General features: G+C 42.1%; 1 protein-coding gene across 4 annotated transcripts in view; it reads right to left on the bottom strand.

Moving 5' to 3' along the window:
• DDI1 (ubiquitin family protein) overlaps positions 1-19,146 on the bottom strand; it is an 81,373-nt gene extending 62,227 nt beyond the window's left edge. For 3 of the 4 annotated variants that reach the window (XR_015543855.1, XM_087400322.1, XM_087400324.1), the window contains exons 1-7: positions 18,854-19,146; positions 18,370-18,402; positions 18,058-18,182; positions 15,884-16,001; positions 15,679-15,795; positions 7,446-7,511; positions 7,210-7,272 (exon numbers count right to left, since the gene is read on the bottom strand). Coding sequence is in view for 3 of the 4 variants with exons in the window: in XM_087400322.1 (XP_087256448.1) it covers positions 7,210-7,272; positions 7,446-7,511; positions 15,679-15,795; positions 15,884-16,001; positions 18,058-18,182; positions 18,370-18,402; positions 18,854-18,970 (639 nt within the window). In the remaining variant the exon portion in view is untranslated. The remainder of the gene's footprint in view (positions 1-7,209; positions 7,273-7,445; positions 7,512-15,678; positions 15,796-15,883; positions 16,002-18,057; positions 18,183-18,369; positions 18,403-18,853) is intronic. The other variant, XM_087400323.1, reaches the window with a different exon arrangement.
• Positions 19,147-19,462: the final 316 nt, after the last annotated feature.

Below are 19,462 nucleotides of genomic sequence, written 5' to 3'. Positions count from 1 at the left end.
TGTGTGTGCGCACGCGCGTGTGCGGGTGCAGGTGCGTGTGCGTGTGTCTACATGTGTCTGCGTGCATGTGTGTGTGTGTGTGTGTGTGTGTGTGTGTGTGTGTGTGTGAGAGAGAGAGAGAGAGAAAGAGAGGTGAGTGATGGCGAGCTCAGCCCCTCCCTCACCCGTCCCTGTACCTTGCCCGCAGCCTGTTGCTACTCCTGCGCCTACATCCGTACCCCATTTGTCAGCCCCTGTACATCTTCCGTCTGCACTTGCCTCTTCCTTTGCCCCTGCGCAGGCCGTACAGGCTCCCCTCTCCGTACAGGTTCCTTCTTTTTCCTTCTTCTGTACCTTCTCCCATGTCCGTACAGCCAAATTCCGTCCCTGTACCTTGCCCGCAGCCTGTTGCTGCTCCTGCGCCTACATCCGTACCCCACTTGTCAGCCCCTGTACATCTTCCGTCTGCACTTGTCTCTTCCTTTGCCACTGCGCAGGCCGTACAGGGTCCCCTCTCCGTACAGGTTCCTTCTTTTTCCTTCTTCTGTACCTGCTCCCATGTCCGTACAGCCAAATTCCGTACCAAATTCGTCTTCCCCTCTGTCTCTGCAACCTTTTGCTCTTCTCACGCCGGGTCTTGTACAGTCTTTTCCTGATGTCTCTTCCTCCCCTCTTCCTGCTGCTCCGATAGATGGCTCTTTCATTTTCTCTGCTTCAGCCCCCCCTTCTACCTCTGCTCCTCCTGCACGTGTCTTCTTTCAGCAGAGCGTGGTGGTTTGCCTCCTTCCACCTTGGTTAAATTGGCAAAGTTGGATATCGCGGATGGTCCTTCGTCTTCCCTTCAACTGGACCTTCTTCGCCTAATGTGTTTTGCTTCTGTCACAGATGTTCCTTCATCGGGTTCACAGCTTGTTTGTTCTTTGGACTCTGCCCTTCTAGTTTCTGGCTCAGCAGTTTGGGGTCTATCTCTACTTTATGGGTAGGGTTTTATCTGCAGCTCAACTTCGTCGTTGGGCTGAAGTTGCAGTGGGTCAGGATAGCCTTTCCTCCTTTGTCTTTCTAGGCAAAGGTTTTTATTATGCCCACTGCTCTTCGACTGATGTGGTGGAGCAACTTGTCAGTCGTGCTGGTATTCATGGGGCTAGTTTCTTTGCTTATGTGATGCCCTGGGATCCACTATTTGATCCATCTGCCTCTCTTCTGACTCACTGTCCAGTCTGGATTACCCTCAAAGCGTTGCCTCTGCCTCTTCTTCAGCATCTTCCTACTCTTGCAGCTTTTTTTAGGAGGCCTCTACATGACAAGAGTTTTTGCAAGCTACTCGGGATGTTCGCCTTTGTATTTTATGGGATATGATGCAGCCCATGCCCTCTACTCTGGATCTTGATTTGGGATTTGGTCATCTGATGCACATCAAGCTGCATTTTGCCTCTTTTCCTACAGCATGTTATCGGTGCCGGCAAGTTGGTCATTTTGCACGTGCTTGCCCTTCGGCTTCCATGACCACTCCTCCTGCTCCTTCTTCGACAGTAAAGTTTACTCTTCCTTCTCCTGCGGTTTTTGCTAAGGCTTTATAGAATAAGCCTTCTTTTACTGCTCCGAAGCATTACTGTAGGAAGGTAGAAAAATCACAGGTTAATCTTTCTCTTGCTGAAGTTCAAGATCCGACTCCCATTGAGCATCATCAGCCTCCTCCTCCTCTAGATATGGATGTGCCCCTTGCAGAGGGGATCATACAGGATGCTGCACATGCTCTTTCTCACGTTGATCCTTGAAGTGAAGCTGAAATGCCGAGTCCTGCTTTATCAGATGCAACTCTTTCGTCGGAGGATACACATGTTGATCTAGCTCCTTTGCCTCTGATGCCTGTGCCAGAGTCTTCTTCTGTTCGGGATGCAGAAGTGCCTTTTTTACAAGGATCTTTTCATCCCATGTGACAACAGGTTTTTGACCCTGTGATTCAGAAATTTCGAGTACCAGCCTATATCAAGAAGAATCACAAGGGCAAAAAACAACTGGTTTTTATTGATGGTGTGGTTTCATCATTGCATCAATTTTTAAAGAGCAATAATTTGAAGCTGGAGGATGTTGTGTTTGATCCTCCTCCACCTTGATATGTAACTTTTTACTTGACTGCCTCATGACTTTTGCTCTGAGGCTTTACTTGTAAATTTTTTTCTTGTACTTATTTGGTGGGTTTTTACCTCTTTTTGAGGTCTCCCACACAGAAATATAAGATTTCACTTTTTTTTTAAAAGTGTGTGTGTGCGTGTGTGATGGCTGATGAGGAGCACCGTCAGGTTTTGCTGGAGCACTCTCCTCTCTTCTATGGCCAACAGATGGTCCATGGCCTACCCTAGTCTCCCACCCGGGATTATCAGGCATTGATTCGGCATCGTTGCCCTGTTTGGGTAGAAGTTGTGGATTTTCCTCAATGCTTGTCTTCTCTTCTACCTAAAATTGCAGCTTCCCTTGGTAAGGTGGTATGTCCACCGCGATCCAATGGAAATTCGAATCACTTCTGCATTTTGTGGGATACGGATCATCCCACTCCAGCTTCATATTCGGTTACTGTGAATAATGTTTCCATGGGGAGTGCCTTTTACAAGCTCAAGTGGGGGCTGTTTGCAAGTGCTTGCTTTGAATGCAAGCAATTTGGACACATGGCTTCACAATGCCCTTCCCGAGCTCCACGGATGCCAGTGCAAGCTGAAAAGGTTCAGCCTTTGAATAAGAATGCAAATGCCTCTTTTGTGGTAAAAAACAAAGGGGTCAAACAGTTTTTCTCTGTTCAAGACAAAGGCAAAGCCCCAGCTGTCTCAAATGGTAATGCTTCTTTTCCTGTGCCTTTGTCCTCTCCACCTCAGGGAAAGGGGGAAATTTTTTTGACTGATGGATGGCAAACTCCTCGCAAAGTGATCTCCCTCGGGCGACCTTTGCCTTCTCGGACTTGGAGTGGTGCATCCTCTCATGGGAAAACACCTGCTGAAAACTCTGGTGTTGGCTTGAGTTGGGCTGTTGTGACTACAAATCGGACCTTGTTTCCTGAAAAAGATGCTGCACTTTTGTCCTCTCCTCAGGCTGATGCTTCCGAAGGCTTTTGCTGATTAATAATACTTATCTGGAGCATGGTGACTTTAAAGCCTTGGTTCTGATGCTATTCAGCCTCTCTCTCATCAGATACACATTGGTTTGGATTGTGCCTGGTAGGCTTTTGTTGCCCGGATGCAAGCAGTTATTCGAGATTATCGCAAATCCTATATGCAAGCCTCAAGGGAGATTGTAGCACATGCCAAATTTACTTGTCAGAGTTTGACTGAGCTTGCTCATCCTCGCCCTTTGTCTTCAGAGGAAAGCATGCTCTTATGTCAAGCTCAATTCTCTCTTCAATCCAACGATCGCAGAAAGCTTGCTAAATGGGAAACTCGATCCAGACAACGGGCATTTTTGGATAAAGGCTGCTCTTCCAAGCAATTTTTTAAGAGTTTACACTACAAAAGACAGGCTGCCAATATCTGTCGGATCCGGATGCCTGATGGCTCTTGGTCAACATCTCGTTCAAAGCTTGTTGATTTATGTGTGCAACACTTCTCCACTCATTTTGGGCACATGGATACTCTTTCTCCTGGGGTCGTGTCTGCACGTCAGCTTCTTTTGCAACATATTCATCCAATTCTGTCTGATGCTCAGGCTTTGAAACTTGAACATCCCTTCACTGAAAGGGAATTGTCTGATGCACTGAGATCCTGTGGCAGATGGAAATCTCCAAGATGGAATGGTCTCACTCTTGAATTTTTTCTCGCATTCTGGGATCTTCTTAAATTCACCTTGCTGCAACTGGTAAATACAGCATGGCAAAATCAACAGATGCCTGTGTCATGGAAAAAGGATCTTCTCAAGCTGATTCCAAAAAAGCAGCTATGTGATTCACTTGGTGATTGGAGGCCAATCACGCTCATGCCAGTCATTTACAAGATCATTGCCAAAATGGTGGTTGATCGGATTAAAGGTTATTTGCATGATGGGTTGCATCCCTCCCAATATGGCTTTATTCCATGTCGCCATATCACAGATAACATTGCCAATGCTTATATTGGGATTGAATATGCCAGATACACGCAGCAGGATGTTCTACTCTTGCAGGTAGATATTGCAAAAGCCTTTGACGCAGTTCAATCGGATTTCATCTCGCAAACTATGAGAGCTTTGGGGTTTGGACAAAAAATGCAGCATGTTATTTACTGGCTTTACAGAGATAGCAATGCGGCTTGCATTCTTTCTAGGGATATCTCTGATGAGTGGACTCTGTCCGCCAGGGATGCCCTCTAAGTGCTTTACTGTATGCCATTGCTACTCATCCTATGCTGCAATATATTGATCATCTTGTGGCTACAGGATCACTTCATGGCTTGGAATTACAGGCCCTCTCTGTTTATGGTTTGGCAGCTGGTCTTCATGTTAATTTTCAAAAGTCTAAGCTACTCCCTTTGCATTCCAAAGACTGGCATAGTCTATTATGGCCTGGGGATATCATTCCACCCACTCAATTTGTTCGTCATCTTGGTTACCCTTTGGGGTGGAAACTCACTCACCGACAACAAACTGATTGGGTTTTGGCTAAGCTTCGGAAAAAGCTTGAGTATTGGAAACTGCCAACCTGGCCTTTGCACATTCGTCTTCGAATAGTGCAGTCCATCCTTGTGGCATATATTCAATTTTACTTGCCATTGATCATGTTCACTAAGACAAATCTTACATCTTTCATGTCTGTCTTTATGGAAATCTTTTGGCGATCCAAACATGGCAAAAAAAATCTCAGGCTACTTTCGATGCATCACATTTGTTCTCCCAAGATGCATGGTGGATTGAACATCGCGGATATTCATGTGCATATTCTTGCCCGCAAGGGAAAAATGTTGCTGCAATTTCTGCAAGGTGATCAGCCTTGGGCTCTTATGATTAGGACTCTAGTCACTCATATCAATATTTTTGCATTTGGTCATTGGCAACTCGATCACTAGGATTTCTTTTTTGGCTGCACTGATGGCACTTTGCCTAGCTGCCCTTTTGTCTCCCGCTTGCTTCTTGACTGGAAGCATGTTCTTTCTCGTCTGGAATGGAATGGACGGCAATCTTTGCTTGGGAATTCTTTGAGAGTTGAAAGCATTCACTAGTCAAAAGTCTTTCAGCCTCCCTTGGCTTTACAGAAACCTCGACGTTCCTACTTTGTCTCGTTTAAAGGCATCCCCTCGGTTGCTAATGTTATAGATGATGCTGGTACTGTGCTCCCCTTTTCTCTAGCAGCCAGTACATATGAATTGAGCTCTCATTATCGTCCTTTGTGGCGACAAATTACTTCTATGCTTTCGCCTTTTGTTCCGATTCCTCCTCTGGAACTCCAGGACCGGCTAGAAGATTGGACTTTGACTTCTCCAAGGTCCTCTTCTCGTCCTTTGAGGCTATCTCACATTACTGTACCTGCATTGTATAAAATCATTTTGCCTGAACCTTGGGTTTCAGAGAGAGGTGATTCTGTTTGGCGAATGCATCGCCCAGCCAAGTGGTGGAGGAAAAGATTACAGCAACTTTGGGCCTATAAAGTACCGCTTCGGCAACAGGTTTTTTTTTTGCGAGTTCTTTTGGGAGTGTTTCCATCTGCACAGCTATTAGCCCATCGACACATTGCTCCTACACTTTGCCACAGATGTTCTGCTTCTTCGGAGACTGTGCCTCACTTGTTTTGGCATTGTCCGTGCTCTCGTGAGTTTTTTGATCTGCTTCGATAGTGCCTATGAGCGAGATTCCCATCTGTTCCATTTGGGAAGTTCTTCTGGCTATTTGGGTTTCATCCATCCAGAGCAGAGTTTCATCTTGTCTTCATTTGGGTTTGCTACTAGGCACTATAGACTTTATGGACATACAGGAATTGTAAAGTCTTTGGTGATCCTACTTTCTCTCTGTTTGGCTTTTTTAGGCGTTCTCTGCAGCAATCTTTTTTTGATTGCTTGCAGACCCGCTGCATAGATCATGAGGTCTTTTTGGCATATACTGAAATTTTCAGTTGATGTAATTGTAGTACCTTATTTTGAGGTTGCTACTCATATAATATAATCAATCGAAGATTTCACCCAAAAAAAAAAGTGTGTGTGTGTGAATGAGAAATATAAAAGATAGAAATTATTCTTGTAAGAATGAATTGACAAGAGCCTTGATATAGTAACACCCCTAACTAGCACTCTCAAGCTCTACAGCCAAATGATCACCGATTTAAATGGACTCAAAAATGAAGGTTACAAAAAAGGGGATAGACAAGGAAGAAATGCTAGAAACGAACCCAAAAAGCTCAAGCAGAGACTGAGCTAACAAAGATACATGAAGGATGTACACTAGGCCATTGGCTCGCTTTACAATGAGTGTCGGTAGCTCACGACCTCCCCTCACAAATTAGTACTTTTCGTGAACTAGAGTTTTACACGCAGTCTGTGGTAGACCTAGCTGTCTTTTAAACAGGCTGTCAGTACATCTGAATCAGCTTACAGGATTTTAGGGGCTGGGGGTAGACAAGTGGCTAAGGGAAGTGTATTAAATTTCATAGGTTGAGCTCAGGTTGCTCCCTCCTGCAACCCCATTCTTCCCCACTGCCCTTGTAACTGCTCTTTGACCCCTTCCCTTTGTTTAAAGTAAATGCCTTCTGGTTCCTTGAGAAACTCTCTTTCTACAAAAATACAATAGTTCCACCACAACAATCAATGTAACAACATGCTCTGACCTAAAGACTTCAAAATTTTAGATGTAGTTTTGTTCTTAGCAATTGATTTACAATGCTCAAACACCTCTCAAGGGCACACTCAAACACATTGCAAGGGCTTTTGTACTGTGTAAATTTGTAAGGGCAACAGCTGCCGAAAATGGAAATAAGTCAAAAAATCAAACAGACCAACATCAAACACCTTACAAGGGCTTTAATACTGAAAGCGACACCTCTCCAAAAAGGATGCGGGCTAACAAACCAACCACAAATCAGAAAATACATTAAACTTGTTCCAAACTTCATTGTCCTATTTCTTTATGCTCCAAGGCTTAACAACAGAAAGACTCAGATATAGCTACAAAACAAAGGTGTTTCACGTCCATGGATGAAAATACACACAGTATCTTTAAATGGGCGGTAGTGAACACGAATGCAGGAGGATGCATTTATCAATTGCACAGCTTATTGCATTTACTTACCACCCGTGCAAAAGCTTCAGGATTATGCTCAAGAGCTGCTTCCCAATTTTCATCAATATTTTTCTGCAGCGATGAGAACATAGAGCACATTTAGCCAATCATGCTTGACTAGATTCCGGCACTTGACAAGCTTGGTGGAGCAAAGATAATAATATTTCTGCACATTATGTTGTAATTGAGGTACAGCAATTGCTGCAGAGAACCATCCATCTTCCCAAACTTTGTTAGTCACACACCTGCCTGATTGCATCCTCTATTCTTTGTTGAGCATCCACATCAAAGGGATCAGCATTGAGTAAAGCCTGTATCACATACACAACTCTGAGATGGAACACAGATTTTATTGACAACATTCACATGGATCCAGAAAAAGAAACATCAATACCATGACAACCTAACCCATCTAATCTAGATGAATGAAAAGGGACACAAGTTGATTGATTTCAAGAAATGGACCACAAAAGACCCCGACCCTTTCCCATCAAAGGATGCTATCCTACCTGAAGAGACGCTTCAATATTTTTTATTGAAAAAGTCATCTCCTATCCTACATTATGATGCTATCAAATTTATATGTCTGCCAAGAATTTCTTCCTTCCTCTGCTCATTTTCCATGTCCTTGGAAAAAAGGTGCCTTTGGAGTGAGCTCTATAAATCAAATGGGAGTGAGCAAAAGAGACTCCAGATGAAAATCTCATGCACATAGAGATGCAATAGAGATGGACAAGAGAGGAAGCAGTTGGAGAGAGAATAAACTAGACTGCATGTTAGCTTCCGTTGCATGTAATACCTAAATTGGACACAAACAACATATGGGTTAACTGCTGTACACATGCCAGAATGCCACTAGCCGCATTGCATCTGAAATCAAAACATGAATATCTAACGCCATTGGAATTTGCTCATAGACATAACACCTCCAGATGTTCATCTCTATGAGCTCCATCACTTGGGCTCATAGATTACTTTTTCACATAGTTATATATATTACCTTTGTAAGACTAGAATAAGTCCAATCATACAAATTTAGAATTTTTGTTGTTCTAAAGATCAAAAATCTACAAAGAAAATAAAATAAATTTTTTTAAAAAAAATTAACAAAAAGAAAAGAATTAAAATAATAATAAGAATAAATGAGAATAAGAATAGCTGTAATAAGTTTCCTCTCTTTAACAATCATTGAAGTTGTAATTACACCATCAATAGTCTGAAAATATCTCACTCGATGACAACTTGGATGATTCTCATGCCTTCACGTGGATATACACAGTACCATATCTTGAAAACCACATGGAAATAACACATTCACCATTCGAAGAATCACAAAATTTTGGTAGTTATGTCACCAACATCATGATCCCTACATGTAAAGATCTTTCATGAACACTTGGCCTACACAGCAAAATTGCATCAGTCTTGCTTTGAAAGAAAGATTTATTGATCAAAAGAGAAAGTCGTGCATGTTATCCACCACCATGATGTCGATCATATCTTGGATTTTGCAGCTTGCCTTCGTCTTTTTCTTCACCTATGTCTCCAAACAAGAGATGATGCTTTTGCAGATGAGCATACTTATAATGATGGTGGGTAGACTACACACAAGTTTCTTATGTTGATAGTCACCATTTCCAGCAGCATCCAAGTGGACAGCAGTGGAAGAATGGCTTTATGCATGGTGATGGAATTGATCCACCCGTAAGTGACATTGAATGAAATGCAAAGTACTTTCTCTTTGGTGAATGCTTCAGATTATGGCACTCCAATGGGGAAGAGTGCCACGACTGGTCTTATGTTGACTCTTGCTCAAGCATACAACACATGCAACGTGTGTACGAAGTGGATGTGGGTGAGGTGAGTGAATGTGACAAGAAAGCACACAATGAGACATGAAGAATCTCACATCTCTTCGTACCACCACCCCCTTTACACAATTGGGATGCACTTAGCCCAATTAGATGACTAAGGTTCCCCCCTTAAGGTCTCTGACTAAAGCGCATTCTCATGAGTCTACCCTTTACCTAGGTGTCTAATGCATGACTCTTTGAATTCCATTGATAAAATAAGTTTTACATGTCCAAATTTGGTGCCGTCTGAAGAAGTGGCTTCAGCTAGACGGCTTCTATCTACTTAGATGATTCACACCCATAATCTCGGTCGGTGCTCATCATATATATAAAACATATGTCACCCATCAAATTGGCGCATAATGTAATAGTGTTCTAATGATTATTAATGAATATTGGCAAATGAAGCATGCATACAATTAACAGGCCTAAGATCACATAGCTTCACACAGTTTTGATGCGTTACTAGATGAGGATAAGCATAATGGTGATCAGCTTGTGTCTTGCCAAGGACATACTGATTTTGAAGGACCCTTTATGTTCATGGAAAATGTCAAAAGTTATAGTACAAATCTGAACAAAGAGGCTAATCAGTTGCATGAACGACGACTTGGATGTTTCTTTCCCAAAATACACATCAATGCGTGTCAATGGCATTGCATGGATAGATGCGATTCTCTTATGGGTGCCTTTTCTAATGGGTCAAATACCAGCCATGTTGATTGTTTCAACTATGCCAATGCCCACAACAGTGAACCACTTGTCAATGCTAATAAGGGGTAGTTGTCGGACAAGTTCTACCAAGTAAAGCCACAAAGTTCAATGCAGTAATTATAAAGGGGAAAGGTCCATAAGCATGCAGCCAATGAATAATAAATTTGTTATGGATTATGTCTTCAAAGTCAACATATGCAAATTCATGCGAGGACCTTCAAGAAAGAAGGGGTGCTTGTTAGACCATTTGGTTAGTGGTATTTGAGGATTATGGCAGAGACAAGTTGGTGGCATTTGAGACAAGTTGCTCAATGGTGCTTACCTACACTCAATAAGATGTGTATCCGGGCTATGGGTCAAGGCCCAAAGGCAAGTTTTGTATCTCTAGGTCAATAATGCCAAGCCTTCCCTTTGCCTAGGGCAAGATCACCGTCTGCCAAGTGACCCTGGCACTAGTGTTCCACGTGCCATGTAGGGTTAATATTCATTGGGGCATTAGCCTCGCGTGACCTAAGGGTACTTTGGTTTCTAAGGTTATTTGGAGCTGGCCACACACTCACGAGACAATTCCTTTCACACGCATTGGACGTGGCAAAGACCTAGAAAAAATGGCCTTTATAAGGGCCTTTGTTGATTTCTAAACTTTTTGGTCAACAAGGACCCATCTAGTCTAGCCTCTCTTAAGGAAAAAATTTCAACCATTGCTCTTATACTTCCAAAGAAGGAATGGATAGACCAATGGACAACCATCTAGTTTAGCATCTCTAAAAGAGAAAACGTCCAATGAATAATCCAGCAAGTTGTCACCTTCCCTATATGGATGCTACATGATTGTGATTAATAGACTTGGGGGGTTCACTATATGTAAATCCTCTATATCACGTGCGTTCAAGGCCTAATTGAAAAGTCCCTAATCTGTGAATTTTCCATGAATAAAACACACCCTTTTTCTATTCAATCTATGTGGCTGACCAATCGAAATCAAGTGGCTTCAAGAATTCAGGATTCATGGCTGTGATTGGGGTCCTTTTGATTATCTTCATGGTTGGTTAACATGAGAGTCAGCTAATTGTGCCGAGCAGTGTTATTTGTCACCGATGCCCGGTATGGGTTGAGGTGGTAGACTTGCCTTTACCTGCATTGCCTTACCTGGCTAAAGCATTGGGGAAAGTAGTTTGTCCCCCACGTTCTACTGGCTCTATAAATCGTTTTTGTGTGTTGTGGGACACTAATAGACCCACCCCTCTACATGTGGCTCTTCAGGTTGATATGGTGGGAACACCATCCCAAGGTTTTTTTCAAATTGAAATGGGAAAATTTTGTGGGTTCTTGTTTTGAATGTGGCAAATTTGGATGTATGTACAAGTTTTATTGAAAGATCCCCCATGCAGCTCCACACCTGATTGATGCTTCTCTGGCAAAGCCTACAGCGACACTGCGTCCCGTGCTTAAGGGAATGCATCGCCTCCCTCGATGGATAAAAAAGGCAAGGTTAAAATGCATGTGTCACCTGCTAAGGCACGGGGTAAAATGTCTGGTGAGAATGCCTCTTCATCAGATAGCAATCGCCTAAAAAAGTATTCAAGCCGCTGACAATGACTAATAGAAATTTGACAAAGAATGCGTCCTCTTCCAAGAAGTCTCTGGCGGCAGATGGGTTTGGGATTGGCAGACTTTGGTCTACTATGGTTTGTGCTTATCAACTGTGTTTACCACATATGCAAGCTATGCCTTTGGAGAATCATGTTTCTTCCCTCGAATCTATATCTAATGATGAGCAAGGAAAGGCCTCTCAAGAATTTACTGGCCCACCACAGTTTGGCAAGGCCTTGCAAGAATAGCTTTGTTGTCATGATGCATCTGTACATACCCTCAAATGCTTCATGTATAATGTTCAGGGCCCTTGCAATATAATTTAATGGAAGGGCTCCTTTGGGATTACATAATTGCTCACAAGCTACATATTGTCTGTTTGCAAGAAAATAGTCAGCACCCTTTTGCAGGCCGTGAAGGTTTCTTTGTAGGATTTCATATCTATTATGCTATGCTCATTCATCATAATTTACAGCCGCGGATGGTATATAATGACCCGTATTGTCATCACCTCATTGTCAGATGCTTCATAAATGGGGATACTTATGAATTCACTTCAATTTATGCCTCTTCTACTTTTGCAGTTCGGGCTGAAATGAGGCATTATCTGACACGTTTATCCCTGGAGAGGTAATGCTTTCATATGTGGAGATTTGAACAATTCTCCTACCACTGAGGATAGTAGTACTCACCAAGATCTCACGTAATACGAAGAGACATCTATCTTTGTCAAATCTCAGCTTGAAAACTTTAGCCACTAGCTTTTTAATTCTAAACTTCAGGTCTTCCAGCTCGATCTTTGTGTAAAGCATGGTAAAATCATAGGTTTGAAGGAGAATAGGAGACTCTTTTTCCTGAATGCTTCGTTACAACAGGAGTGACTCCTACAGAGTCATTTAAAATCCAGCTTGAGTGCGAGGGGACATCTGCCTCTTTTAATAAGTCCCTCCAAATTTCATGGACACTAGGCAACATGGCTTTGAAGCAGTAGCTTAGCCATTTAGAGACATCTTGGATTGCAAACAAACCCAGAAGACTTGCAAAAACTCTGATGTTTTGAGATCAAATCCTTTTGAGAAACTAAGGCAAGGGCGTAAGTTTTGGCAGACGAGTTCACTTCTCTCAAAAGACATTCTAAGTAAAACTTTTTGCAAATAAAAACAAAGTTATTGGAACATTTGTCCACATAAGAAATGACAAAATTCCTATGGAATTTTCGAAGAAGAGTTTCATCTTCTTTAGAAAGATGGTTACTTGTCTTTGAGCGATTAACCGAAGGGACTTCTTCTAGTTTCAAAGCAACTTTCTTCAAAATCTTCCCTTTCCATTCTGATAAGATATTTTTAACTCCTAAACATTCTTATAATTGCAAAACAAACTTTGAGATTCCCTTGTCGATAGCTTTTAAAAGGCAAGACTCTTTAAAAGAGTACAATCGAAATTTCGTGCCTTTCATGAAAAGGTCTCTTAGGTTACTAGAAAGCAAAATTGAGGTATCAGCTGTGACTACATGTCCTAAATCAGCATCAATAAAGCTTTGGAATCTCTTACTTTTACAACAACAAGGTTCTTTAAGATAGAAGATTTTGAATGCTCTGAAAGCCTTTTACCTATCTCTCCATAGTTGAAAGCCTTTTGTCCTAAAGTTTTTACATACTTCCAAGCTACTACTGGATGCTTCCAAATTCTTCTCGCAAAATGAGGGATCTCGAGAATCCATTACTTCATGAGACTTCAAAATGGAGTTTAAGCCTATCTTGTCAAGTGAGGGAGAAGTAAAAATACAAATCAAGAGTTCCTTATTTAGATAGACTTCTTTGCTTTGAAAGGAAGCTTTTACTTTTAAGAAGCAATCCAACGAAGTTTTAAGTTGTATATAATGGAGCTTATTTAGATTCAAATCCTCAAAAGAGAAGTTTTCCAAGGTGTATTGAAGTTCAAAAAGAACTTTGACATTATATTTTTCAAAAACTTTTATTGAAAAAAGACCTAGTGACATTAACCTATCTAGGTAGAGTAGTCTTCTTTTATAGTCTCGAAAAGCAAAAACTCTTGGAACTGAGGAAGTTAAAGGAACTAAAGGAGGAGGAAGTGGAGGAAGAGGAAGTGAGGGAGGCAACTCACGAACTACATGTGAGATTGCACGAGAGCTAGGACAACCTCGTAACATAACTTTAGGTTTCCATACAATGTTAGGTGTATGACTATGTTAGTAATGAGGAATGTTAAAGGGCTTGACATGAGTTCTCCACATCAAAGGAATGTTAAAGGGCTAAAACTCATTCATATCCCGACGCCATGTGCACTTGAAGTATCAAGATATCTATTGTATCGCCTATAGAAGCCCTCTGAAGCTCCTACCAACTATTGGCAAAGGATGAACTTCTATAGCTACTAACCAGTTCAACTATAAAAGAAATACACATTAGATTTTTTTATGGTCCAACTCATGATGAGGGTGATGAAAGATTCAATAAGGCCCTACGAGATCCCAGTCTTGGATGAAGACTATGCTCCACTAGATTTTGAGAAAGGCTAAAATTATCATTTCTTTTTCAAAGGCATTCCCTCTATCGCCTCTAGAATTTAAGAGTCTTCCAAGTTTTGCATAATACTTGTACCTTAAATCAATGAATCCTCTACGAATATATCATGCATAGAGATGAATCGTCTACTTAACTCACCAAGAGATAGTGATGACTGATGTTACACCCTAACATTAACTTGCTTAATCACATTCCTTTCTAAAGATTACATGTTATGACAAATTGATTTTATATCAATTAACAAAATAAAGGGTAAGATTGGATAAAATTCTGGCCAATAGAGCTTACAGAACGCCACATACTCGTCGAGAAATCACCCACATTAGCTTGCCTTCTATCATCAATATACTTAACACTCAAAGGTTGGCTAGAACAGATTTTGTTTTTGGATAGTTTAAAATTTTCGCTGGTGAAAATGCCAGGCCATCTACAATCTAATTGCGCGTCAAATAATGATATTCCATTTGTGATCATACAAAATAGAAAGATGAACGTTTAGAAAATGAAGTTTCCTTTTTTTATGAGCTCTGAAAAGTGTGTTTTTAACCTTGCCTTAGCATCAGATATAGGGGGTCACAAAATGCTATTGGTGGCAGTCATTGGTCTGTCCTGAAAATTCCTCGCATTGTTTAGAAATATATGTTTTTATCCAAGAAAGTCAAAAAATATCACATCATCTTCTACAGATGCAGTGGCAATCTTGTGTCAGTTAGGGCATGGCTAGACTGCTAGGCCAGAACACTGTTGTGAGGCGTCTAAGGGCCAGAGGTGGGCCTTTGCCGCCGTGAGATTAGGGTAGGAGATTAGGCTTACCTGTCAGGCCAAGCATGTAGGGTAGGTGTTCATGGTCACAGCACCATCAGCTGTCTGGGACCCAGCAGCAGCCTGGAGCAGTCTGGAGCAGTCAGCAGTCTTCTGGTGGAGCACTGGAGCAGTAGGCAGCAACAGAAGAATGAGTGGAGCAGCCTGGAGCAGTCAGCATCCACCGCATGGAAGCCCAGCTATTTATAGGCCAGAGGGACAGCTGGTTCTGGTCTGCCAAACCATAGATCGGGTCAGCCAGATCTGTCATAGGTCGGCTAGGTCAGGAGTCTGGTTGGCCAGATCCACAGACTGGTCAGCCAGAACACCTCCCAGCCCAAGTCCTACCATCAGCTCCCAGCACATTCTCCAGCCCTACAGATGACCCGGAGGCCAGACCAGCAGCAGCATAAGCAGTGTTCAGCAGGTACACAGCAGAGGGCAGGACACCATCAGAATCTTCTACAGCAGTCAGACAGCAGCAACTGAGTTCAGCCCATCCAGTCCCTAAGCATGAAGATCCTCTCCAGCTCCATTCTCGAGTCCATTCTGGAGGTGTCTTTCATAGCTATATGCCATAGCCCCACAATGGAAGGACGCATCTCACAGTTGGTAGTCAATTGTACACTACGCGTGGGCTTGTTGAGCGGCCCCCTCTTCCAGCAGGTGGCACCCATCGAAGTGCCCTTCCATCCTCTACCCACATTGGCCGGAAGTAAGGCAAATAATCTTCAACCAAGCATTGGATTTGACAATTATATCCCATACAAATTCAACCAAATATCATCCTTTACACAATGCTGCTTGAGATAATTGAATTAATACAGTTGCATCACTAGGATGTAACTGCCACAACTCTACCAATCTTTTTGCCCTATAGGTGTTCGACTTCATTATATCGTGTCATAGAAAACCTGATCCCTACAGACTTGTTAACTCAGCATATGACCCAACCAAAGTACAACACTTACTATTTGTTCTTGCTGCCTTCGCTCAAACTCCATCTTTTGGATGTGCTGCTGCCTAAGAAAATTTTGCAGGGCGCCTACATCATCTCCAAGCACTGCTTGAGCTAGCTCTGGATTCTTCTGCTTCAAGCAAAACAGCAATCACTATGGTGCACAAGCATCATCCACCAAGAACTAAAATCTGTCACAAAGGAGAATGACCTCTTACCTCAAGCAACTGGCTAATGACTTTTGCATCATTCCGGAGATGCTGCTGCAAAGCTTTAGGATTGACAGCAGATCCATCTGGATTCAGAGCTAGGTGCCCAGCTGTAGAGGTTCCTGAACTGCATTAAAGCCAAAGATACACTGAGCAGCAACTCATTCATCTTTTCGAGTCACACGCCTGATTAGATTGTCGTCTTACAAGAGTCAGATCATTTCAAAACACAGTTAGGAACAGGTCCAAATGCAGTTGATTTTCTCATGTGATGTTATTGTTGATGAAGATAGAAGCTTTATGATCAGCCAGCAATTGTTCAAATGTCCAATCCAGCACCTTTGTAATGGAATGGTTTCATACGAGAGGCCTATAAGCAGGGAGTGAGCAGTCAAGGTGACTCATTAACCAGTAGCTCATGCTCCAGTCAATCAAGTGCAGCTAGTCCAAGAAAAGGCAAAGCTTTTATGCAAACAGTTGAAGTTGAGACAAATTGAACAGAGAGCCCTTTTTGTCTTGGGGACGTGAATTTTTTAGACCTGTGAATACCTTTGGCCTCTTAATGATTAGAATTGTAAAAAGGGCTAATTTTGGAACCATGTTCTGTGGTATGGCAGTTGGACTTCTATTCATGAGGCAGTCTTGGAAGCATCTACCCAATAAGAATGTGGTAAATTTTTCTCATCCATCATACACACGTAGCTTCTGCAATGACTCTGGTTTTATATTCTACAACAAATTCTGTTGAGCAATGTATGTATGTGCACGTAAATTCTCTTCTAATCCCATGAAATCTGCAGAAATTGTTGAACATGTAAGATTACTCACCACCGTTATCACATCTCAATGTCTTGATGTGTTTGTCCACACAAGGTTGAAAGTTATAGAGATGCTCTGAGCATCTCATTTTTCCTCCTTTAGTAAATAAATCCAGGTATTCCTTGAATAACTATCAATAAAAGAGATGTAATACCACTTTATACCAAGTGACGATTCTCTACTTTTCCCCTAACTGTGCATTAATTGAAAAAAATTTGTGGTTTCGTGAAAATGGATTCCTATGTTGCTTGCCCATGCAACATGATTCGCACACTTGATTCGGATTCTGCGATAACAGTAGTCCTTAACCGATGTTGTTACCCTTCATGACGACAAGACTGTTGTGGTTCAAGTACCCATACCTTTTGTAAGGAAGTATACTTATTGCAATTGAATTGCAGTGTGTTATAGTGATCATCTCGAATGACCTGGTTCACCTCGTGATACGTAAGCGGGATGGAAGGGGCCTCAAACATTGTACTGGAAGGGAGTAACCTGTCTATGTGTAGCCCGCTCTCAAACCACCTGCAAATACGTGCATACCAACATCTCTGGTCGCCCTCTGCTGCCAGTGCCATGGACAGGACAAAGCCAGACAAGGAAGCCTGTGTCACCCTATGGTGCAGGAGCCATACTATATAATGCAATAGAGATATCTAATAACCTAAAATGCCGCATCGAGCTGCTCTAAACACTGTAATAGGTCCTTTAATGCCGCATTTGCTGTAAGTTCAAGTGCCAAAGGGTACAAGTATAAGCATCAAAGGTAAAACTTACTGGATAAGGTCTCCAAGGCTCTAATGTTTCCCAAGTGGCTGCTCCAATAATCCAATTTCTCCTCTATGCTTCTTCATACAAGCAAATGAAGGAGCTGCCGTGGCAAATTAAAGAGAAGACATGGACGAGGGAAGGTGCCCTTGTATAAGGCTTCTCTTAATGGGCCAACCAGAAACCACAAATCCTTTTCCTTGCTGAAAATCACTTCCTATCCCCACAAAGCTCCAATGACGTCTACAGCCCCTTTTTCCCTCGTTCTTAACCACCTGCAGGGACATCGGCACTTGCAGGACTTTTTATTTCATGCAATCTATCTGTGAAGGTTTGAAATGTGAACGAGGCACTGTAGGGTGCAACAGTGATGACATTACCGGACTTGCTGTACCTTCGCAAATAGAAGTCACCTATTTGGCATGGTTAAGAATGTTAACTTAAGCCATTACTTTAAAATTGTTCCACATCTCTCTGCACAATTTTATTTTGTGCCCCTCGGTTATGAACAGGACAAGCTATTCTACCTTGTGACCAGTCTTTAAGAATTTAACTGCAGATGTACGTTATCCCACAGCCAGGGTATGAATGCATACCTAGAGTGTGTAGAGACCATCATTATTAGATCCCCCTCAACAACGCCTATAACACTCAAGCGTGCAGAGTTAGCAATCTCCCTTCCATGATGCAGCAACTGTTGCTTGTCAAGAGGAACTGCAGTCTGCACGTGAAACCAAACAACAGATTTGCTGTCAAGAATCTAGAAGTTAATATGATCCAGAATATATAAGAGTTTAAAAAAAGAAAGAGAAAGCGAAATGGAAACTTTACAGAGCAATCTCGGAACTGTGACAAACAAAGGTAGAGATCAGGACTTATAAAATACTGAGCATTGTCATTTAACTTACTTCCACCTCGAGTAGAGCCTTTACATTTTCCACCTGCTCAACCAACAGACAAAATCCACCATGGATATATATGAGAAAAATTGAATCCAATAATAAATTTGTAGTAAGACGATAAACAATGCAAAACCAGAAGACTAAGTGTTGATACGACAGAGGATGAGAGAATAGAACATTAGCACACAGCATAGCAACGTCAGCAAATTTCACAACCAGTCGGTTTGCCTGCTGCCAATTTGAATACAAAAGCAGAGCAACAGTCAATCTTTATGCTTGCGACATCTTCCAGGCTTATAGCACGAGAGCCTCGACTCTCTTTTAGACAAGTCCATCTATAGCTTTCGCAAACTAGACTTCTTCAAAGGATTTGTCGATAAATTTAGCAGTTCGAATTAAATTCACACGATGACTTGCGCAAAAGACGGGGGAGTTTGATGTGAACTAAAAGGCAACTAGGAAGGCGGTGACTTGACGTCCAAGCGGGCACCTTTTCAGGATGCTGGGAAGTATCCCACAAGACTACAATTGGAAACAAAGCCACACGGGATGATAACGAAATCAACCAGTTCGTCGGGCTCGACGTCCAGACTGAGTAGGCGATCATCCGCTGTCATCACTGTGATCTTCATGGGATTTGATCGGAACGATTGAAGATATAGAGAGGAGCAGAGGTGGAATCGAATGGTTTTGGGAGTGCCAATTGGTGTGTAGAATCGTTGTCACTTTGACTCAACTTTAAAGAGCACTCAGTTTGTGGCACTTGGTGATTGAAAACTAAAGTCTTTTGTGAATCTCGATGACAAGTCCCCATAGGCTTTAGCCATGTTAAGTTTTGCACTTTAGATTTTGATGATGATCTTCTTCAAAATGTAGGACTTATGAACTGTCAAAGGTTTTAGTGATTGATAAGTTTCAACATAGGTGGTTAGGACTTCGTTGTGCATTGTGCACGGTATTTAGGATGTTTACTTTGGTTGTGGTAGTTTGTGGGATACAATTTGAAGGTACTTAGCCCTTGCTATGGTACTCAACCCTTATCAGAGGTGCATGCAAAGGTGAAACAGAGCCAAGATCCTCACATTAGAGTATGCGATTC

This window comes from Dipteris shenzhenensis, chromosome 29, assembly GCF_047967505.1.
Source record: "Dipteris shenzhenensis isolate YYH24624 ecotype China chromosome 29, Dip_SZ_1.0, whole genome shotgun sequence".
Lineage (NCBI taxonomy): Eukaryota > Viridiplantae > Streptophyta > Polypodiopsida > Gleicheniales > Dipteridaceae > Dipteris > Dipteris shenzhenensis.
The sequence above is the reverse complement of the archived record's forward strand: the minus strand, read 5'-3'. Positions and strand labels throughout refer to the sequence as shown.